Below are 24,475 nucleotides of genomic sequence, written 5' to 3'. Positions count from 1 at the left end.
GGATGCCTCAATTCTTGTATATGTAAATGAGTCTAGATGGTTGCCTGGTCCTTTTGATGATAGAGGCCCTTTGAAGCCGGAAGAAGAAGCAAAGATAATAGAAAATTACACGGTGGGTAATGGACCTCCCATTACCTCCCAAATAGGAGGTAATGGACCTCCTATTTGTATGGGAAAGGGAGATCATTGCCTTAAAATAAATTATCAGGCATGGTTAAATTCTGTCAAAAATGAAAGCAGATATCATGGGTTATATCTTTTGAGTGCTTATAGTTTTAAAAGTTCTAATTCCACTCTTAATGAGAATGTTTCCACACCTTACTTGCCTCCATGCCAGGTGCCTCTTGTGGATCGATGATCGGATTGGGTCCATTAGACTCGATGCCGAGGAAAAATGGCTCGGGTTCTTGTTAATACTTCTTGGGGAAGCGTCATTGATTGGAGCCCTTTTGGCTCCGCCCGAGGAAAAAGGGGTCTAAAGAATTTATACTGACGTAGGATAACACTATTTATAGCAATACTATTAATGATACCATAGTATAACATGCTGGAGGGTTTTCTCCTCCAGGTCCTCATTTAAATGGATATCCTATCCAAAAGGACTTGTGGAAGCTTATGGCAGCTTTGAAAAAGATTAATGCCTGGGTAGGACATATGGTTAACAAATCTGGAAATCATAGTTTGACTTTTTATAAAAATGTTACGCGGTATACTCGTAGTTATGTGAAATTACCTCATGTATTGTTAAAGGAACCAGCTGTATGGAATGAGACTCAAGGTATTATAATGTGTAAAAATTGCTCTCTATATACCTGCATTAACTCTAGTATATCTTTTAACATATCTACTGAAAGTTTGTATATCTTACGAGCTCGGACAGGTCTTTGGCTTCCTGTCAATCTTGGAAGGGAATGGCAAGAATCTCTTCCTATGGCTGTTTTGCAATATTTAACTGATGCATTAAAAAGAAGTAAAAGATTTGTAGGAATGTTGATTACAGCTGTCATGGGTATTATAGCCATAACAGCTACTGCTACAGTAGCTGGAGTTGCTTTAAAACAATCTATTCAGACCATTGATTATATAACTGATTGACATAAAAATTCTGAAATGCTTTGGTCCTCTCAATGACAAATTGATTCGGAAATACATTCAGAAATAGCAGACTTACTACAAGCTGTGGTTATGTTGGGGGACCAACTTGTAAATTTACAAAGACAAATGAAGCTACGTTGTGACTGGAATCAAAGTGCCTTTTGTGTCACTTCAGTTCCATATAATCAGTCTGCATTTCCCTGGACAAAAATAAAAAAACATTTATTACATCACAAAACTTTGACCAAAAAAATTGTAAATTTACAAGGGAAAAGTCAACAAACTTTTCAGAAGAGATTACAACTTAATTCACAAAAAGTATAGACTGAAATTATTCAAGGACTTAATAATCTAAATCCCATATCTAAATTACATGCTTTATTTGGTTCTACTACAGGATTGCTAATGCTCATTATAATAATAATCATATGTTTAATTGTAGTCCGACGACGAGTAAAAGTTACCCGCCATGCAACATCGCAACAAGCTGCCATGTCCTCCTTGATGCTGCACAAGCTACAAAACAAAAAGGGGTAAATGTAGTGGAATAACTGAGGACATGGAAAGGAGACGTGACCCATGAGCCCCCCCCAACAAACTGGGGGCTGGCGAATAAGCCAGAACTGCAAACAGTCCTGATTGCTTTGAGCCCCCCCGGCAAACAGGGGGCATGTGAATAAGCCAGAACTGTGAACAGTCCTGAATGCTTTGAGCGCCCCACCCCCACCCCGGCAAACCGGGGGCCTGCGAATAAGCATTGAGTGCTTTGGGCACTGATCCATGAGGTGTCCTCAGTATAATCAAAATGGGAACGCAAGGAAATGTCCTTGTGCTACTTCAGTATAATCAAAACAATGGTGGGAACTTGGTGCTGCTTTTGCGCTCAAGGACGAAGCACGGCATGTTTTCAAGAAAGCCCATTATTGCCTGTGTAACCAATAGAAGCATATGTTGCTGCTTTGGCTTTCTGGAATGTTAAAAAAATAAGTCTTAAAATGTAAACATAGATAATGCTTTAATAAAAGCTACCACAGCAGGACAGACGGCGCTGTTTTGCCTGAGCGAGCGGCAGCCCTCTGCTGCTGTGCTTCGGCACAATTCATCTCGTGTGATGAGCTTGCTTTTGGCCCTGTCATAAGATAAACTACAACACTATTCAGGGTCTTTTGTGTTTCCATACAAATTGTGAGATTTTTTTGTTCTAGTTCTGTGAAAAATGCCAGTGGTAGTTTGATAGGGATTGCATTGAATCTGTAGATTGCTTTGGGTAGTAGAGTCATTTTCACAGTGTTGATGCTTCCAATCCAAGAACATGGTGTATCTCTCCATCTATTTGTATCATCTTTAATTTCTTTCATCAGTGTCTTATAATTTTCTGCATACAGGTCTTTTGTCTCCTTAGGTAGGTTTATTCCTAGATATTTTATTCTTTTTGTTGCAATGGTAAATGGGAGTATTTTCTTGATTTCACTTTTAGATTTTTCATCATTAGTGTATAGGAATGCCAGAGATTTCTGTGCATTAATTTTTTTATCCTGCTACTTTACCAAATTCATTGATTAGCTCTAGTAGTTTTCTAGTAGCATCTTTAGGATTCTCTATGTATAGTGTCATGTCATCTGCAAACAGTGACAGCTTTACTTCTTCTTATCTGATTTGGATTCCTTTTACTTCCTTTTCTTCTCTGATTGCTGTGGCTAAAACTTCCAAAACTATGTTGAATAAGAGTGGTGAGAGTGAGCAACCTTGTCTTGTTCCTGATCTTAGTGGAAATGCTTTCACTTTTTCACCAGTGAGGGTGATGTTGGCTGTGTGTTTGTCATATATGGCCTTTATTATGTTGAGGAAATTTCCCTCTATGCCTACTTTCTGCAGGGTTTTTTCTTTTTATCATAAATTGGTGTTGAATTTTGTCGAAGGCTTTCTCTGCATCTATTGAGATGATCATATGGTTTTTCTCCTTCAATTTGTTAATATGGTGTATCACATTGATTGATTTGCATATATTGAAGAATCCTTGCATTCCAGGAATAAATCCTACTTGATCATGGTGTATGATCCTTTTAATGTGCTGTTGGATTCTGTTTGCTAGTATTTTGTTGAAGATTTTTGCATCTATGTTCATCAGTGATATTGGCCTGTAGTTTTCTTTCTTTGTGACATCCTTGTCTGGTTTTAGTATCAAGGTGATGGTGGCCTCATAGAATGAGTTTGGGAGTGTTCCTCCCTCTGCTATATTTTGGAAGAGTTTGAGAAGAATCGGTGTTAGCTCTTCTCTAAATGTTTGATAGAATTCGCCTGTGCAGCCATCTGGTCCTGGGCTTTTGTTTGTTGGAAGCTTTTTAATCACAGTTTCAATTTCAGAGCTTGTGATTGGTCTGTTCATATTTTCTATTTCTTCCTGATTCAGTCTTGGCAGGTTGTTCATTTCTAAGAATTTGTCCATTTCTTCCAGATTGTCCATTTTATTGGCATAGAGTTGCTTGTAGTGATGTCTCATGATCTTTTGTATTTCAGCAGTGTCAGTTGTTACTTCTTTTTCATTTCTAATTCTATTGATTTGAGTCTTCTCCCTTTTTTTCTTGATGAGTCTGGCTAATGGTTTATCAATTTTGTTTATCTTCTCAAAGAACCCACTTTTAGTTTTATTGATCTTTGCTATCATTTCCTTCCTTTCTTTTTCATTTATTTCTGATCTGATCTTTATGATTTCTTACCTTGTGCTAACTGTTTTTGTTGTTCTTCTTCTTCTTTCTCCAATTGCTTTAGGTGTAAGGTTAGGTTGTTTATTAGAGATGTTTCCTGTTTCTTAAAGTACGATTCTATTGCTATAAACTTCCCTGTTAGAAGTGCTTTTGCTGCATCCCATAGGTTTTGGGTCATCATGTTTTCATTGGCATTTGTTTCTAGGTATTTTTTTATTTCTTCTTTGATTTTTTCAGTGATCTCTTGGTTATTAAGTAGTGTATTGTTTAGCCTCCATGTGTTTGTATTTTTTATAGATTTTTTCCTGTAATTGATATCTAGTCTCATAGCATTGTGGTCAGAAAAGATACTTGATACGATTTCAATATTCTTAAATTTGCCAAGGCTTGATTTGTGCCCCAAGATATGATCTGTCCTGTAGAATGTTCATGAGCACCTGAGAAGAAAGTGTATTCTGTTGTTTTTGGATGTAATATCCTATAAATATCAATTCAGTCCATCGTGTTTAATGTATCATTTAAAGCTTATGTGTCCTTATTTATTTTCATTTTGGATGATCTGTCAATTGGTGAAAGTGCGGTGTTATAGTCCCCTACTCTGATTGTGTTACTGTTGATTTCCCCTTTTATGGCTGTTAGCATTTGCCTCATGTATTGAGGTGATCGTATGTTGGGTGCATAAATATTCACAACTGTTATATCTTCTTCCTGAATTGATGCCTTGATCATTATGTAGTGTCCTTTTTGTCTCTTGTAATAGTCTTTTTTTAAAAGTCTATTTGGTCTGATATAAGAATTGGTAATCCAGCTTTCTTTCTATTTCCATTTGTATGCAATATCTTTTTCAATCCCCTCGCTTTCAGTGTGTATGTGTCCCTAGGTCTGAAGTAGGTCTCTTGTAGACAGCATATATATGGGTCTTGCTTTTGTCTTTATTCAGCCAGTCAGTCTTTTGGTGGGAGCATTTAATCCATTTACATTTAAGGTAATTATCGATATGTGTGTTCCTATTCCCATTTTCTTAATTGTTTTGGGGTTGTTATTGTAGGTCTTTTTCTTCTCTTGTGTTTCTTGACTAGAGAAGTTCCTTTAGCATTTGTTGTAAAGCTGGTTTGGTGGTGCTGAACTCTCTCAGCTTTTGCTTGTCTGTAAAGGTTTAAATTTCTCCATCAAATCTGAATGAGATCCTTGCTGGGTAGAGTAATCTTGGTTGAAGGGTTTTCTCCTTCATCACTTTAAATATGTCCTGCCACTCCCTTCTGGCTTTCAGAGTTTCTGCTGAAAGATCAGCTGTTAATCTTATGGGGATTCTCTTATGTGTTATTTGTTGTTTTTTCCTTGCTGCCTTTAATATGTTTTCTTTGTATTTAATTTTTGATAGTTTGATTAATATGTGTCTTGGAGTGTTTCTCCTTGGATTTATCCTGTTTGGAACTCTCTCTGATTCCTGGAAGTTTTCCACTATAATCTCTTCAAATATTTTCTCAGTCCCTTTCATTTTCTCTTCTTCTTCTGGGACCCCTATAATTTGTATATGTGCTGCCAAAGCGAGCACTGGGACCCCTATAATTTGAATGTTGGTGCATTCAGTGTTTTCTCAGAGGTCTCTGCGACTGTCCTCATTACTTTTCATTTTTTTCCCTTTATTCTGCTCTGCAGTAGTCATTTCCACTATTTTATCTTCCAGGTCAGTTATCCATTCTTCTGCCTCAGTTATTCTGCTATTGATCCCTTCCAGAGAATTTTTAATTTCATTTATTGTGTTGTTCATCACTGTTTGCTCTTTAGTTTTTGTAGGTCCTTGTTAAACGTTTCTTGTAATTTCTCCATTCTATTTTGAAGATTTTGGATCACCTTTACTATCATTATTCTGAATTCTTTTTCAGGTACACTGCCTATTTCCTTTTCTTTTGTTAGGTCTGGTGGGTTTTTACCTTGCTCCTTCATCTGCTGTGTGTTTCTCTTGTCTTCTCGTTTTGCTTAACTTACTGTGTTGGGGTCTCCTTATCACAGTCTGCAGGTTTGTAGTTCCCGTTGTTTTTGGTGTCTGCCCCCAGTGGCTAAGGTTGGTTCAGTGGTTTGTGTAGGCTTCTTGGTGGAGGGGACTAGTGCCTGTGTTCTGGTGGATGAGGCTAGATCTTGTCTTTCTGCTCAGTAGGTCCATGTCTTGTGGTGTGTTTTGGGGTGTCTGTGGCCTTATTATGATTTTAGGCAGCCTCTCTGCTAATGGGTGGGTTTGTGTTACTGTCTTGCTAGTTGTTTGGCATAGGGTGTCCAGCATTGGAGCTTGCTGGTCATTGAATGGAGCTGGGACTTGGCGTTGAGATGGAGATCCCTGGGAGTTTTACCCCATTTGGTATTACGTGGAGCTGGGAGGTCTCTTGTGGACCAGTCTTCTGAACTTGGCTCTCCCACCTCTGAGGCACAGCCTGGATGCCTGGCTGGAACACCAAGAGCCTTTCATCCACACGGCTCTGAATAAAAGGTAGAAGAAGGAAAGAAAAGAAAGAAAGAAAAAGAACGAAAGAAAGTAAGAGAGAGAGAGAGGGAGAAGATAAAGTTATGAAAGTAAAAATAATTATTAAAAAAATTTTAAAGTAATAAAAAAAACGGAAAGAGAGTGACCAAACCAAAAAACAAATCCACCAATGATAACAAGTGCTAAAAAGCATAAAAAAAAAAAAAAGGACAGAGAGGAACCTAGGACAAATGGTAAGAGCAAAGCTATACAGACAAAATCACACACAGAAGCATACACATACACACTCAGAAAAAAAGAAAAAGGGAAAAAAAAAATATTTCCTTGCTCCCAAAGTCCACCTCCTCAATATGGGATAATTCATTGTCTATTCAGGTATTCTACAGATGCAGGGCACATCAAGTTGATGGTGGAGATTTAATCCACTGCTCCTGAGGCTGCTGGGAGAAATTTCCCTTTCTCTTCTTTGTTCGCACAGCTCCCGGGGTTCAGCTTTGGATTTGGCCCCACCTCTGCGTGTAGGTCGCCTGAGGGCGTCTGTTCTTCGCACAGACAGGACGAGGTTAAAGGAGCAGCTGCTTCGGGGGCTCTGGCTCACTCAGTCCAGGGGTAGGGAGGGGTACAGATGTGGGCGAGCCTGTGGAGGCAGAGGCTGGCATGACGTTGTACCAGCCTGAGCCGCGCCGTGCGTTCTCCCGGGCATGTTGTTCCTGGATCACGGGACCCTGGCAGTGGCGGGCTGCACAGGCTCCCGGGAGGTGGGGTGTGGCTAGTGACCTGTACTTGCACACAGGCTTCTTGGTGGCGGCAGCTGCAGCCTTAGCGTCTCATGCCCGTCTCGGGTCCGCGCTGTTAGCTGCGGCTCGCGCCCGTCTCTGGAACTCCTTTAAGCAGCGCTCTTAATCCCCTCTTCTCGCGCGCCAGGAAACAAAGGGGGAAGAAAAAGTCTCTTGCCTCTTCGGCAGCTCCAGACCTTTTCCAAGACTCCCTCCCAGCTGGCTGTCGCGCACTAGCCCCCCTCAGGCTGTGTTCACGCTGGCAACCCCAGTCCTCTCCCTGGGATCTGACAGAAACCCGAACCTCAGCTCCTGGCCCCGCCCGCCCCGGCGGGTGAGCAGAGAAGCCTCTCGGGCTGGTGAGTGCCGGTCGGCACCGATCCTCTGTGTGGGAATCTCCGCTCTGCCCTCTGCATCCCTGTTGCTGACCTCTTCTCCGTGGCTCTGAAGCTTTCTCGCTCCGCCTCCCACAGTCTCCGCCCGCGAAGGGGCTTCCTAATGTGTGGAAACCTTTCCTCGTTCACGGCTCCCTCCCACTGGTGCAGGCCCCATCCCTATCCTTTTGTCTCTGTTTTTTCTTTTTTCTTTTGCCCTACCCAGGTACGTGGGGAGTTTCTTGGCTTTTGGGAGGTCTGAGGTCTTCTGCCTGCGTTCAGTAGGTGTTCTGTAGGAGTTGTTCCACATGTAGATGTATTTCTGATGTATTTGTGGGTAGGAAGGTGATTTCCACGTCTTACTCTTCCGCCATCTTGAAGCTCCTCCCCTGTTGGCCTATTTTAAATGCTTTTTTAGGTATCCTACAGTTAGCAATTGTCATGAACAAACTAGAAGGCTGCCATCCCCATTTGAAATGTCAAAAAAGAAATGATCTGTGTGCTATAAAGAAAGGGAAAATCAATCTTACTTGAAGTAGTAATTTGCATACTTTGGTATAATAAACTTTATCAATAGAAGATTATAAATATGTAGGAAAATGCTGCTAAAAGTAACACTGGCTTTCAAAACTAGTCACAAAGCCCTCTGTGCCATTAGAAATTAACTGAAAATAATTTTTATGTCTCTGAAAAAATAGGTCAGAGAATGAAATAATTAGCAATTGGAAGTTTGCATGGTTTATAGGAAATAACTTTATTCATATGTCATGTTCCATTTTTACTTGAAAACCTGAACATCACTTTAGGAATTTCAAGAGCTTGAGATCCAGCGTTTTAAAAGAACATTTATTTAGTCCCTACTAACTTTTGGGGGCACTATGCTGAATATTTTATGTATGTTAACAGATTAATCTATTTATCTAAGATTACAAAGCTAATTTCAGTGGCAGAATCACAAGTAGAACACAGATCTCTGGAATCTAATTTTAGGGTGTTTTAAATTTCATATGTCATTTACTTGATGGTTTTAAAATAGTCCAGAAATTTTCTTTCTTTTTCAGTCTTAATCTCTATATTTTACAAAAGAAAAAAAAAGACACACAGGCAGTTGGGAGAATGTCCTTCCTGAAAATGGTAATCATTGTGGTGCTTTGTTATTTTCCCTTAAAGAAACTTTCTGTGGTTCTAGAATTTCTTACGGAAGCCAACCATTTTCATGCTAAGCAGCCCAGAGCAGACTTTGTAAGAAAATATATTAACATTGGAGACTTTTCAAAGTGAAGTCATGGAACATGTATTCTGTTTCTTAGTATAACTAATGATTGACCTGTAGACTTATGTAAACACTCTAAAGAACAAAAGGGGAAAGGGGGAAAAATCTCTGCTGCCAGCTCCAAGTATCCCTGTTAAATTCAGACAGTCACGGATGTAGAAAACAAACTTGTTTACCAGGGGGTAAGGGAGGGAGGGATAAATTGGGAGATTGGGGTTGACATATACACACTATTATATATAAAATAGATAACTAATAAGGACCTACTGTACAGCACAGGGAACTCTACTCAATACTCCATAATGACCCACATGGGAAAAGAATCTAGAAAACAGTGGATACGTATATGTGTATAACTGACTCACTTTGCTGTACAGCAGAAACTAACACAACATTGTAAGTCAACTATACTCCAATAAAAATTTAAAAAAATATATTGTCACAGTCCTGCAGAGAGGAGCCAACAACACTCCACAGTGGCTGTGCAGACGTTGTGCAGGCCTTCAGACATACAGTAACCAGCCCATGCTGATGACTGTTTAAGTCCTGATGGAGACACTGACAGTTCCAAGGAACCAGGGGTTTGCTTCCATTCACAGCTCCAATTTTTAGAATCAGTTTGCTCTGCTCCTCTTTGTCTTCTAATTTCTCCAAGTGGCCGTGAGTGTGACCCAAAGGGGAATGGTTATGAAAAGACAACTTCTTTCACTAGCTCCAGGGTCTTTTTCATTTATTTTTAAACTTTTTGTCCAGTAGCTCAGTGATTTTCAAACTGATCATTACTGAAGCATGAAATCAACTTAGTGGCTACATTTTGAGATCTAATGGAATAGGCTAAAAATATTAATATGGTGAGAAGTAGGAGTATTTTTGAAGCTTTCAATGTCAAATACATGTGTATGAACTAATACGTAAATTCCTAGAATGCTTACTGGTCAAAAAATGTGAAGGTCACTGCCATATGTATATTATATGATGGGAGTTTCTGTGTTATTTTAAATAATTTTTAAATAATGGTGTAACCTCTTTCCCAAATTTGATCTTTGGGTTTGTGTCCGGCTACCATTCTTTATTTTTAGACAAATCTAATAGCAAATAAATGCATGCACTGTCATCTCATCACTTGGAATTAGTAGAAAGCGTTAGTATTTTATCTTACATCTGCATGGAAATAATCTCTGGATCTGTTCACTTGTGACCTGGTGTGGAGAGCACTGGTGAAGAAGGTCACAAACCATTTTTATTTAGGTTTTTTAACTTGGTTTTTGTACCTTTGCTTGAGAGAGTTATTTTCAGCCAATTATTGACATTTAAATCCTTGACAAACAAATTTGATGTGAATATCAAGTTTTCTAGTGTTTTATTTTCTCAGATTAATGTGACTGATCTAAAGAAATTACTTAGAAAGTAGTATTAGCTTAATGAAAATTAAACATAACCTATTCAATCATATCTCTTCATAGATTTAAAATAAACTTCTGTCTGGAGTACCTTAGTGTTAATAATGTGTTAAAATATATTTCATATTATTTGGATCTGTTTTGTTTGAGATGGTTATAACCATTTATCATTTATCTCATCTTGTTTTCTTTTCTTGCATTTTCAGCTAAAATTGACCAAGAAGCGGAAGAGAACTCACTGACAGAGACTCATAAATGGTGAGCAATTGTTTTCTTTCAGCGTTTGTTCTCAGAGTTGACTTAGAAAGTGCTTAGCGTGCTTCAGTTCAAGGAGTCAATCATTAGCTCAATTTTTATTCTCAAGCATAAAAGAGAAAGAAACTAATTCAATATGCACTTTGATGATACATTGGATTTCTGGCTTTTATTTTATAACTCTGGTTGACATATAAATCTGTTAAGTATCCAATTATTGTGACTAGCTTAGCACCTTCTCTGTAGAATAGGATTTAGCGTTGTAGAAATTTAAGAGAACCTGTCTTAAGAAAAAAGGATGAAGGTTTGGTTATAGGACACTATTGAGTTTCCACAGCTGGGCCGGCACCCTGAGTTCCCCTTACATAACCCTTACTTCCAGAATGGAGGTTTGCAATCATGGGTGAGCGTAGAAAAGTATCTCAGAAATCTCTGCTTCTCTGCATCAATCTTCTCCACTTCTTCCTCTCTGTGCTAGTCAGATTTCTCCAGAAAACAGAGCCCATAGGTGTGTGTGTGTGGGGGGGGGGTGTCTGTTGGGGGTGTGTGTGTGTGGTGTGTGGGGAGTGTGTGTCTGTATGTATGTGGCGTGTGGGGTGTGTGTGTGGGGGTGTGTGTCTCTGTGTGGTGTGTGGCGGGGTGTGCACACCTACAGATAGAGAGAGATTGATTTTAAGGAATTGGCTCAAAACAGGCGGGAAATTCTGCATGTTGTTGATGTTACAATCTTGAGTCGGAAAGCATTCTGGAGACAGAATTCCTTCCTATTTGGGTAACCAGTCTTTTTTCTTAATTCCCTCAGCTAGATTGGATGAGGCCCATCCTCATTATGGAGGGTCATCTGCTTTTCTCAAAGTCTACTGATTTAAACGTTAATCACATCTAAAAAATACCTTTACAACAATATCTACACTGGTGTTTGACCCCAGACCAGTTACCACAGCCCAACCAAGCTGACACGTCAAATTAACCATCACAGTCTCTAAAGAAATTTGATTACTCTTGGGAAAATGTTGATAAAAGAGGTTCTTTGCTATTACTTTATGAGGCAAGATCCCGTATGTCTGTGAACAGATATCACATACATAATAGCTGTATTGCAGGCAAATTGGTAAAACAGAATTGGCCAGTTTCTATCAAAGCAAAAACCGAGGTGAAGACCTTAAATTATAACAAGCAGGAATTTCAGTTAATTGTATGAAAGGAATTCTGGCTAAGGACAAATCTGTTAATAAAAGAGTCATCTTTATAATTTAGATAATTAACTCTGAAATTTAAAAATAAAAGTAAGAATTATGGATCCTGTGAAACATTCCTAAAAGAACTAAGTCTCTGTACCATTTCTGTAGCAATGCTGCATGACCTGGACAGCAGTCAGTAGTAATTCTCTGCAGTAGGCGGTGTGGCCCTGGCCTTTCGTGTGTGATGGCTGTGCCTTGGGGTCCAAACCCTAACCCCGGGACAGCAGTGACTACTTGGCGAGGTAGAGATGTCAGGGAAGAAGACGTTATCCTCTACCCTTCTAGGTTCTTCTGGCTGGTCTAAGAATTAAACTGACATGAGAGAGATTAACAGGAGAAAATCACAGAAAAGTTTAATAACAAGTATACATGGGAGAGACCCAGGAAAACTTAAATACCACCTTCAGCTAAAGACAAAAGAGGATGTTGTGGTACTGGTTTAGGACTTCAGAGGGGAGGAAGGCAATTCACAAGGAGACAGAAAAGCAGATGCTTGCTTAAACCAGTGTTTGCTGGGCCAGCAGAGACGACAGGCACAGAGTGGACTGATGTGCAGGCCCTGCCAAGAGCCGCCCCCGCACCCCCATATTCTTGCAGATACCTCTGCTGAAAGCTCTATTCCAGGAGCAAACCCTCTATCTAAGTTCTTTAGGCATTTAGGGGCAAGGTCAGAATTTCTTCCTGAGTCTTTTGGTCCTTGATTATTTTCAGCTGGAAATAATCCAAATGCCCAAGAAACATTCTGGGGTGGCCCCTGCAGAATTAAGTCAGATAGTGTTTGCCAGATGCTCAGCACTTAGCAAGTGACTAATATGTTAATTGCTATGTTATTTTCACATTATTATCATAATCAGATTACAAAATGTTGGGTGGTAGAAGCAGAAAGCAGAGTCAGATTTCAGAATCAGGCATGTGTTTATGTGTGCATTCTATGTTCCTCACTGTTTCTGCTGAATCTGGGATTGGGCCGCCTGGAAGCATTATTAGAGCATAGATTTTGGTGTCAGATCTGTGTATCTGCACCTGCTCCAAACTGCTGGAGCTGTGGCTCCAAGGATTTACCATAACTTTTGAATCCGTGTCCTTATCTGTGAAATAAACAATACACACATGGTGAGTGTGTAGAGATCAGCTCAGAATAATTAAATTTTCCAAGTTAAATATATGTGTAGGAACCTGCCTCCTATGGGTTTTTCGAAATCCCCTTCTTTTGGACTCACCCAAACACTTAAGCTTAGGAGACTGATTTCCAGAGTGAACTCTCTTCCCAACTAACAATTTCACTGGAGAAAAGGATATAAAACAATCACTTAACATTTCTAAAACACGTTCTAACAGCCTCCAGCAAATGGGAAATCATTCATTCAAGGAAATCTGCTACATCTTGGTGAAAACAGCGGGTGGTGGCATCTGAGCCACGGCCGTGGATGCCCCTCGGGCCTCCGAGCAGGCTGTCCTCCCCGGGCTGGGCCCAGCCCTCTAGCCGCTGTGTGCTGAGAAGTCCTGCTCTAGGCAAGCATGTGCAGAGGATGGGGCTCCCTGCCTCAATGCACCCCCGGCTGACGGGGTGAGGCCCTCCCTCCTCCGGAAAGGGGGCTCCTGCTGGGAGGCTTGGGGTCCCCGCTGGGGCACATAGGCCAGCGCCCTCCTCTGGCTTCAGCTCCCATGCGGAGCCCAGAGATCCTGTCCACAACGTTGCAGCTCCGTCTGAGGGGACCGACTCTATTGGAACGAAGGAGAATTCTGTGCAGGACGCCTCGTGGAAAGCAGTGGAGGTCTCGGTGGAGGACAATTAGGAGGACCCACAGCTCCGGGATGCAGACAGTGACCACAGGGTGGCCTAGCGAGCAGGCAGCCAAGAAGGAGCCTCCGGGGGCTGGGCAGGGTGGGCGAGGCCACCCTCACTCACGGGCCATCAGACCAGGGTGTGGAGAGGACTCAACAACGTTCCCCAAGCTGTGTCCAGGTCCATCAGCAGATGCAGGAAGCCCCCTGGCCGGGGGCTCCCGCACAACTTCTGACCAGCCATGGGCTGCACAGTGCGCTGCTCTGACCCAGGGCCAACTCCTAGGAAGCCAGGCTTAAAACTCAGATCAGACGCCTGTCTGCAGTCTGTCTAGTAGCCACAGAAGAAGCACACCTCGTCTGCTGAGGTCATGCTACTCCCAAAACCATGGGGACCAGCAGTGGATGCCCTCCCTCCTGCCGCTCTGAGGTCTGCCACTCGGGCAGGCTGGGGGGCTTGTCCCAAGTTCCAGAGTCTCAGGTCTCCTTCCCAGGGGTGAGGCCCACTCCCACGCCCCACGCTAGGCCATCAAATGCTCTCTCCACCTACATAAATTTTGGAACCCAAAGCCTTGGACTTTGGACTTCCTCTTTGTGCTCTCTTTGTGAAAAAATACTTCTACCCACCCCTCACCCCCAGCCCCACCTCCCAAAAATTTTTTAAGGGAAGCACACACACTCTCACTCTTTATTTGATCTCTAGATATTTGAGCTGCCTCAGCAAGGCCCTGAGAGGGGAGACCAGGCTCGCATATCTTCTCAGCCTTCCACCCCTTCTTTTATTTTTACTTTATTAGAGGTTATTATCTTCAGTGTGTCATACTATTAAGTCAGCTGAAATCCATTTGGGGGTAAGATGGTATTTAAGCATTCTACCTGGTCTGCGTATTTAAGTCCCTGCTGTTAACCAAAATTTCAGAACAGAGACCTGATTGAAATAAAAAGATGTTTATTTGGGGTTTGTTAGGACTGCAGCCTGGGAGACACAGATTCAAGAATTTGAATTGTGTTCCACCGGACTACAAAATGGGGGAAGTTTATAAAGGCAGAAAACCTGCAAGGTTACATAAATTGTCAAGAATTAGAATTGGAGCTGGCGAGAAGTAAGGGTGCTTGTTAACTAAGGACACGTGGGATCTGAAATGGTTGCGTAGTTACAAGGGGAGAGCTTGAGACCTTAAGGGTGCAGCTGGCAAGTGCTGTTCTGAATACGGCTGGTGGTGTCCTTGGACCTGGTGCAGTTCATAGAAAGTTCAGGTTCTCAGTAGGGCAGAGACCTGTCTGAGACCTGGTCCTCAGTAGCCACCTGACTCCATTTCATGAACCTCAACTCTCATCCCTCCAATCGTGATTTCAGTTTGTCATCACAGCAGAGCTGGCCTTCCTCATTCTCCTGCCTCTGTTGGCCCTTCATTGGGGTAGTGATGTTATTACAACTGAAAACTATTACTTTTACTTTGCACCTCACAAGATACCAAGTGACAAATTGGTGGCAGATGTTTGTGCTTTAATTTCTAGAATGGGTTGAGAGTCATTTACAGATAATTGTGATAGCTGTGTTGAACTATAAATGTCCTGGGGATATTTTTGATACCAAAATAGAAGTTCCCCAATGGTGTTGAGGCCATTTAGTGTTGCGTATTTCCACCAAGGTCGCTGTGAAAGAAGGTGGCCAGTGTGGTGGCTGAACCCTGATGGTCCACCCCAAATGGCACCTGGAAAACCACGCCAAGTGTGGTTGGAAGCCTGGCTTACTCAGCCTCCCCCCACCATCCATCAGGTTGTCGGAATGGAATACCTTGCTTTTTACAATATGCAGAGTTTCCTCAAGTGTGGATAGTAAGAGGTCTTACTAGAAAAGCATATTTGTGTGAAAATCTGCTGTAAACTGCACAAACTCGTTATTGGCTTGCTTTGAAGGGAATTTTATACTGATTTGTCTTTATGTTTGAGTACTTGGAAAACAAAAAGTCTTGACTTTTAGTCATTTTAAAATGGATAGTGAACTCTTATCAAGAAATTAATTAGGATTCTTTTCTATGGTGGAATATTATGTGTTTTTCAGGTCATTTTATGATTCCCTAACTAAAGAAAAATATTCAAAAGAAACAATGGTTAGTAAACTTTTAAAGCAAATCCGACCTTTTTTATATTCCATTTGATAGCACAATAGTTTTATGTGCTAACTTGTCTGTCTATTCATGCAATCTTGCTATTAATCTGAGAAGTGGGACTTTAAGTTACTATTTCACATGAACAAAAATATGTAAATTTTAGATAAATAGTTTGACCAAACTCTTCAGTTCTCCCAGAAAGTAAGGCGGCTGAGCAGATGAGTCTTGAACCACACACCCCAAACCCAAATGCACATCGGACAAGCGTGTTCTCATCTTCAGATGATTTCCTGGGTGAGCCAGATGAATGTCTTACAGGGTGGGCTTCACCAGAAACCTGTTCTGTCAGCTGCATCGCCACTGAATGTGCTTATTTCAGGCTCTGCTTTTATTTTCTTTTTAATTAGCATCATAGCTTTCTTCAATTGTGGGAAAGTATCACCAGACCAAATATGATAGTTTTTATTTTCCCACAGAATTAGTCAGTGTCTGTATCAGCTCACAGGCAGAAAATGTAACAATTCCAGATTTGTCTAATAAATGGCCATTCCTTTATATCTAAATTTAAAGAATAATGAGACTGGGAGTTATAAAATTGACTTCTCACACTCAGCGGTTCTTATTTATAAATTATGGCTAACTTCAAAATTTTCTTAGAAGTTCTTCTTTGTTTTTTTTATTCTATAGGTACAAACCATATTTTATGGTGAAAATGATTTTGAAATAGAAAAAGAGCAGATTTTCTTTTTCTTTTTTAATTGAAATATAGGATTTATAGTGTTGTGTTAGTTTCAGGTGCACAGCAAGGTGATTCAGTTATACATACATATATATTTTTTCAGATTCTTTTACCTTATACGTTGTTACAAAGTGTTGAGTATAGTTCCCTGTGCTATAGAGTAGGTCCTTGTTTTTTTAATCTATTTTATATATAGTAGTGTGTATATGTTAATTCCAAACTCCTAATTTATCTCTCCTCCTTACTTTCCCCTTTGGTAACTATAAGTTTGTTTTCTATGTCTGTGGGTCTATTTTTGTTTTGAATATAAGTTCATTTGTATCGTTTTATTAGATTCTACATATAAGTGATATCATATTATATTTGTCTTTCTCTGTCTGGCTTGTGTCACTTAGTATGATAATCTCTAGGTCCATCTCTGTTGCTGCAAATGGCATTATTTCATTCTTTTTTATGGCTGAGTAATAGTCCATCATATATATGTACCACATCTTCTTTATCCATTCATCCATCAATGGACGTTTAGGTTGCTTCCATCACCTGACTATTGTAAACATTGCTGCGATGAACACTGAGGTGCATATATCTTTTCAAATTATGGTTTTCTCTGTATATATGCCCAGGAGTGGGATTGCAGGATCATATAGTAGCTCTATTTTTAGTTTTTTAAGGAACCCCTGTACTCTTTTCCATAGTGACTGCACCAATTTACATTCCCATCAAGAGTGTAGGAGGGTTCCCTTTTCTCCACACCCTGTCCAGCATTTGCTGTTTGTAGATTTTCTGATGATGGCCATTCTGACCAGTGTGAGGTGGTACCTCATTGTAGTTTTGATTTGCATTTCTCTAATAATTAGAGATGAGGAGTATCTTTTCATGTGCCTTTTGGCCACCTTTATGTCATCTTTAAGGAAATATCTATTTAGATCTTCTGCCCATTTTTTGATTGGGTTCTTTGTTTTTTTGATATTGAGCTGTATGAGCTGTTTGTATATTTTGGAGATTAATTCCTTGTCAGTGTATCATTTGAAAATATTTTATACCATTCTGTAGACTGTCTTTTTGTTTTGTTTATCATTTCCTTTGCTGTGCAAAAGCTTTTAAGTTTAATTAGGTCCCACTTGTTTATTTTTGCTTTTATTTCCTTTGCTTTAGGAGGCAGATCCAAAAAGATATTGCCGCAGTTTATGTCAAAGAGTGGTCTGCCTGTGTTTTCCTCTAGGAGTATAATGGTTTCTGGTATTACATTTAGGCCTTTAATTGATATTGGGTTTATTTTTGTGTGTGGTGTAAGAGAATGTTGTAATTTCATTCTTTTACATGTAGCTGTCCAGTTTTCTCAGCACCACTTATTTAAGAGACTGTCTTTTCTCCATAGTATATTCTTGCCTCCTTTGTCATAGATTAATTGACCATAGCACATGGGCTTATTTCTGGGCTCTCTATTCTGTCCCATTGATGTACGTGTCTGTTTTGTGCCAGTACCATGCTGTTTAGATTACTATAGCTTTGTAGTATTGTCTGAAGTCAGGGTGTCTGATTCCTCCAGCTCCATTTTTCTTTCTCAAGATTGCTTTGGCTACTTGGAGTCTTTGTGTTTCCATACAAATTTAAAAATTTTTTGTTCTAGTTCTGTGAAAAATGTCCTTGGTAATTTGATAGGGATTGCATTGATAGGTTTGTGTTTATCTGGCTTAGTCTGGCATACCAGGCAGGCTGCAGCCTGGTATTAAAACTGAAGTGATAGGGAATATCTTTGTAAAACTCCCAAACAATTACATCATTCTATTAACAATATTGATAAAGTAAAGCAAAGTTGCAGTTTGTATTTTCCAATTTAGATTTTTTTGTTAACTACTTGAAATCCTGCCAGGAGGGTCACCATTTGGAGGCCTACAGGAGGAAGGCTTCCAGGGGAAATTGGAGAAAACTCTCTCACACCTTCCACTCTCAGGCCTTGGTGTGCATTTTAGGTACAGCACTTTTCTTTAGACAAAGGGGTTTTCTTCTGTGGCTACATTATTCAACTTTTTATAAAACCCACTGACTTTCAACAGTGTGGGGCCCTCTGACACCCTGTGCAGATTTGCTGGCCTTTGTCAGTTATAAAAAACATTCTGAAGTGGTAGTCTCTACTGAATTTTTTTATGTTTTAGCTTTTATGCATTCTGAATAGAACGACTTCAGGACCTTCTGCTTTAGAGAATTTGGTATGTTTCCTTTCAGTTTTGGTTTGTAATTATAAAGGGGGAAAATGCATCAAATAATTTCTGCCCTTTTGCAAAGTTTTGTTTTAAAAATGGAAAATTTCCTGTTGTATAGGGTTGATAAAATCTTCCCCACTCCAATATTTTAAAATATATTTGGGCCTAGTCTAGGCTAAAGTGTTTCCAGAAGCTAAGTTCTCCAACCTAAAAGAGGTTAGAACTCCTAAAGTTTTGTCCTGTGTAAGCAAGAAGAAGAGGAGTGAAGTCGCCACATTTTTATTAAAGATTCTAATCCCTGTGTTCTTGCAGGGTGTGGGGAGGATGAAGACCCAAGAGAGTACACACTGTTTTGCCCACTGTTTTGTACTTTAGAGAATAGAAAGTAGTAGAAAAGCTAAGGGGTAATAATTTAAGATAACAGGTGTATTTAACCATATCATGATTCAAATCTATTAGGGTTGTACATTTTGAGAAACTATGCTTCTAGCACAGTAGATGTTCTAGGAAAAAAAAAAACAGTTGAATAAAAGTAGTTACTTTCTGATTGAAGGAAAAGATTTTTCTGGGTAGAATGAAACTAAGAGAAAAATGAAACAGTTATACATGACTTTATCTGTAGACATATTTCATAAGGCAAATTAGAAATCTTCTTTAGAAGATTGTCGTTAGAGGGGAAAATTTGGTTACAATTTACAGAGAACCACCTTAAATTAAGTAAAACCCCCAAAGGATTTCTCAGAGGGCTCCAGAATCCAAGGTAAAGGGAAATAGCCTCAGGGGGTGGGAACCAGGCAGGGCCCAGTCCCTGACCAGGTTAGAGTGGAGTGGTTAGCAAATCCTGGTTCCACTTTTTTTAAAGTTATCTGATTTGGGGAAATTTATTGAACCTCTGTACCTCCATTTCTTCATTTCTAAAATGAGAAGAATAATAGAATAGTGCCTGGCACAATGTAATTACCTGATATTCTTCTCACTTCATGATGTTTACCATGTGGACCTGCCACTAATGACCCAAGTCTGAATTTTCTCTGTAGCTATCATTGCAGATTCTCAAAAGGGTGGATCTGATTGACTTCCAGACAGGTGGCACGGGCTCGAGAAGTCCAGCTCGGGCTATGAGCGCAGCAAGTCTTCTAAAGCTAAGAAACAATGGCACTTTGACTTGGGGGTGTGGGTAGTGTACCAATAAGGGTTAAAAAGAGATAATTTTGTGACTAGTGAATGACCTTTTAACAGGTTGACTTTTTCTTTGTGGGAACTTTTATATCATAAAGCACATCATCTCACTTTGTGGCTACAGTTGCATACACCAAATGTGAGTAAACTTATACGAAAAGCAGCATGAAGAATTGTTTTGCGTGGTTTGCTCACCATTTGTCCTGAGGGGCAACATAGTTATGGGCTCAGACCAGTGGAATTTATAGCTGCATTTACCGTGCAAACTTTGCATCAGAGTCGGAGGGAAAACACTGCATAGATTCTGGCCCCACTGAAGTGCGTCCGCAGGAAGCATCCAGGAGGAAGATAGCAACACTCCTAGGCCAACCGCAGGCTCATCTGTCTTTATGATCTCGGTTTTCTTCATTTGTGTGGGTGGTCAAAGCTGTCAAGTAGATACTGTATTTAACACAGTAGCTAAACATGCAGTAGATATACAACACACACAGCTTCTTCCCCAGAGAGTATGCAATATTTTACTTTTCAAACAGCACTTTCTTTCAAAGGTCCAAGGTTTTCCCAGGTCCTCTCCTCCCCGCTCCTTCCCCAAGCAATATCAGCGCACCCAGGTAAGACCACACGCCCTGCTCCTGGCCACAGAGACTCCTAAGGAGAAACAGTAGCATATTTGCAATGAAAATACATTTTAATCCCTCTGGTAATACTGTGGTTTGGAAATTTGCATCTATACTGATTTTTGAACGAGTAAGAGTATTATTGGCACATCAGTCCCTAGATTAGCATGAATGATGCAGGTTGCTTCCCGAAAGTTGCCTAACCTTAGTGTGTATTCTTTAACCCACTAAAACATTTCCCCAAGTGACTGGGGATTATTTTTAAAGTTATGAAAATATATCCTCATAAAATAATTCGTAAAGTCTTTTTGGTTTTGTTTGTAGTCTTTACATTTTTTAGCAATAAAATCATTAGTACTTCTGGGAAAAACATCATGAATTGATGAAAATTCTTTGACTTAATGATATTGAATTCAATTTTTTAAAAATGAGAATATTTGACATTGGTTTTCAAAATTGGTCTAAAAAACCTGTAAGAAAGTAGGCCAGAAGGTTCTTGACTTTGAGTTACTCACCATCAAGAATCCACCAGAAAGAGAGCAAGGAGAGAGAAAAAAGGCAGCAGGAAACTGGAAAATAATTTCCATAAACAGAAAAGAAAGGGAAAACTAGAAATAGGACGTGATAAAGACACTGCACTAAACATAAAGCACATCATCTCGCTTTGTGACTACATAAAACGTATTTTTTCTTGTTTTATTCTAGGGTGTGGTGAGTCAATATCTAGTAGAGTGTCTTATCCCATGTTATTTTTTTATGACCTGAAACTTAGACCTCACTCTTTTGAAATTGATTTCATTTCAAGCATTTGGTGACAACTGAAAGCATGGTTGCATATTGGTAACACAGGTGCTCTGTAGTCATTTATTTAGAGAACTTGAAATATATGCCCATTAGCAAATAACCAGAAAATTATTGCTTCTGATATTTCAAAAGACATCACTGGAGCATCTGAGGATATTCACTTGAAGATCCTCAGATGCTCCAGTGATGTCTTAAGAGAAACAGTGCCTTACAGGTTGACATACATATTTTTAAAATCTGTGTTAAGGACCTTTTAATTCCTGTCCTTACTCATCAATATAAAAATACAAGTCTCATCTTTTTCAAAACTCATGCAGCTTATCTTTCCTTTTTCTCTTTGGTTACATTCCACATGTTCCTGGTTAGATAAGGATAAATAAAGATAATACTTCAAACCTACCAACTTTATCTGAAATATATGTTTTATCAACTCTGCTATTTAAGTGGCTGAGCCATGTTCTCAGATACAGACTATCAGAATTTGGACCTCATGTTAAAAGCAGTATACATTTGCATCGGACATTTTACACTTTCATGCTGTTAAAAGTGCTTTCCTTACACAGTACCTGTAGAAAAATGTGAGGTTCTATTTTAATGGATTATGAGATCTAATTTCCTCATATAAATGTCTGGGGGGAGGGGAGAATCTCTTCCCTAACCTCCCCAATAACTTGCACACACACAGTTATTCAGCATTATAATATTTCTGTAAACTCTGTGAATTATCTTGCATTGTAGAATTTTAATAGAAATGAGCAGATAATAAGGAAAACAAGTAGCAAGAGTTAAAATAGTCATAAATGTCCTATTGCTTTGCTAAATCTGCAGTTGTTAAATATTACTATGTTGATTTAAGACGCTGGCATTTTTTTCATAACCTATTATACATTTCAAGGTCAAAATGTACTAGGAATATAAGGGGATGCATATCTAAGTAATTTTTTATGTTAAAACATTTTTTAAAATCAGTAACCACAAATAACTACCCACTCTAGTACTATTTTGATAAAAAATTTTAAAAGAAAACTAAATGTCAAAATCCAGAACTTGGTAGCTTATTTCAAGTATAATGTTTATCATTTGATGCAGAATAAATTTAGTGATATTAATTGTAAGATTTATAGAACAACAAGTGAAGGATGGGACATCATGTCTCCCAGATAATTCATAAATTAGAAAAAAAGAGAAGGTTTGCTGCTAGCTATTACACAACATATAAGCATAAGTATAAAAGGGTACTGGCATTTTAAAAATTGTTATTTCTTAATTCCATCCTAAAAAAGACATATTTACATGCCAGCTCAGAAGCAAAACACTGCCTTTAACGTTTTCTGTTTGAAGTTTCTCACTGGCTAAATCTAGGAATCTGAAAAATTGACAGTCAGTGACAGAGCAGCAAAATGAAGGCATTTTGAAATAGTGAACAAGGTGTTAGCATTCAGAAGGGGAAAATCAACCTTAGGATAGTGAGATTCTGCCAGAAGTAGATCTAGATTTCTAGATTTCTGCCTCAGGCCATTAACCAAATAAATTGCAAAAGGATTAAGGAAATAAACATTAAAATTGAAACTTTAACCAGAAGAAAATAATGGGAAATACTTATAGGGTTTAAAATTGGGGGAAGCTTCCCAAGCATGGTAGCCACAGAATATCAATGTTTATTTCTATTTTTGTTACTACTTCTAAGTTATCTATTGTTTGTTGTTGTTCTTCTAAGTAACAAATTGCAGAGGATAGGTAGTCAAGTTAGTTTAGGAAAGTTTTTTTGGCTTGTTCATTATTCTTATATTTTCCAGGCATACGTTGCTTCTCTAGTTCATTCCGCTTTTGATCAATTTTCATTTCTCCAATATAGACGGAGTTGAAAAAGTCAATTAGTACCACCAGACTTGTAACAAAAAGCAGCCACCTCCTGCCCCACCCTTCCTTACACCCATTTACCTTTCTCTTAGCTGTTTCCCCTCATATTTTCTGCCATGTTTCTCAATAATAGCCTTGTACGACTACTTCATTATTTATTTATTTAGCCATTATCTATTAATTTACCATAAAGGTATGTGAAGTTTTAACTCACTTTGTTACCAAACCAAGCTTGTGTCAGCTCACCAATGCACAGCAAAGTCAATCTGCTGACACCGGGTTGTGATGAAGGAAAGTAGAGCATTTATTGCAGGCGCCAAGAAAGGAGAACAGGCAGGTCATGCTCAAAGGACCTGAACCCCTGATGGCTTTCAAGGCAGGGTTTAAAAGCCACATTAGGGGTAACAGTCACAGGGTATGTGATCATGTCATGGACATTCTACTGACTGACTGGTGATGAGGTAACAGGATGATGTTTTGAGAATCTCCATCATCAGTCTTCTGGCTCCAGTCAGTCTGGGGTCTACAGGCTTGTGGTCAGCATGTAGTTACTATCCTCCACCGGGTGGGGTCTTAGTTCCTACAGAACAACTGGAGGATATACATCAAGATGTTCTGTATAGAACCCTGAGGAGGCACTAAGGGTCCTGTGACTCTGAGTTATGGTTGAAACTGCTGTTCATGCTATTACTTTTCTTGCTTGACTGCTTTTCCTTTGTTTCTGCATTTTCTCACTTCTCTAATCATTCACTACTTGAGTCTCCTCCTTGCAACTCAGTTATTGAATTCTTCATCTCTGTTTGGTTCTTTATATTTTCTAACTCTGTTGAAAACTAACTTCTCACTCTGTTCATCCAGTCTTCTCCCAAGTTCTTTGGTCATTACTTTTATTACCTTGAACTCTTTATCAAGTATGTTGCCTATCTCCACTTCACTTAGTTCTTCTGGGGTTTTATTTTTTCCTTCGATTGGAACATGTTCCTCTGTCGCCTCATTTTGCATAATTTGCTGTTTTTACTTCTATGTATCTTGTAGGTTGGTTACATTTCCTGACCTGGGAGAAGTGGCCTTTTGTAGGAAATATCCTGTGGGTCCCAGCAGCACACTCCCCTCTGGACACCAGAGCTATATGCTCTAGGGGTGCCCCTATTGGGCTGCATTGGTCCTTCTGTTGTGGCAGGCTGACTATTGTGGGTGGTTTCATAGGCGTGGCTGGACCCTGGTCCCTTTGATTGCCAGGCCGTGCCTTCTGCTGAGGCTGCTGTCTCGTTGATGGGCGGGGCTCTGGCCCAGGGACTTCTGGCGTGTGGGGCCCCCCTCTAGTGCAGGTGGCCATGACAAAGCTGTAGATGTCTGCTCAGATCCTGTGTCCCATACCTCTCAAAATGCCTGGATATTTCCCTTTATCCCTGAGCAGTAGCTGCAGAGCCCTTTGGGAAAGGACTGAGGGCATCAGTACAGTACATGCTCCCCACAGCGTTTCAGGGTCATCCCTTTTGTCGGTGGGTTCTGGATCTGAAATCAGCACAATTCCAGGAACTGAGCAAGGGATCTTGACAATTTATTAAAGCAACT

General features: G+C 39.8%; 1 protein-coding gene across 1 annotated transcript in view; it reads left to right on the top strand.

The window, feature by feature from the left end:
• The window catches only part of FMN2 (formin 2), a 312,579-nt gene that overhangs the window by 242,276 nt on the left and 45,828 nt on the right, over window positions 1-24,475 (top strand). The window contains exon 15 of the mRNA XM_060126886.1: window positions 10,309-10,360. Coding sequence (XP_059982869.1) covers window positions 10,309-10,360 — 52 coding nt within the window. The remainder of the gene's footprint in view (window positions 1-10,308; window positions 10,361-24,475) is intronic.

Source organism: Lagenorhynchus albirostris, chromosome 16 (assembly GCF_949774975.1).
Source record: "Lagenorhynchus albirostris chromosome 16, mLagAlb1.1, whole genome shotgun sequence".
NCBI classification, from domain to species: Eukaryota; Metazoa; Chordata; class Mammalia; order Artiodactyla; family Delphinidae; genus Lagenorhynchus; species Lagenorhynchus albirostris.
The sequence above is the reverse complement of the archived record's forward strand: the minus strand, read 5'-3'. Positions and strand labels throughout refer to the sequence as shown.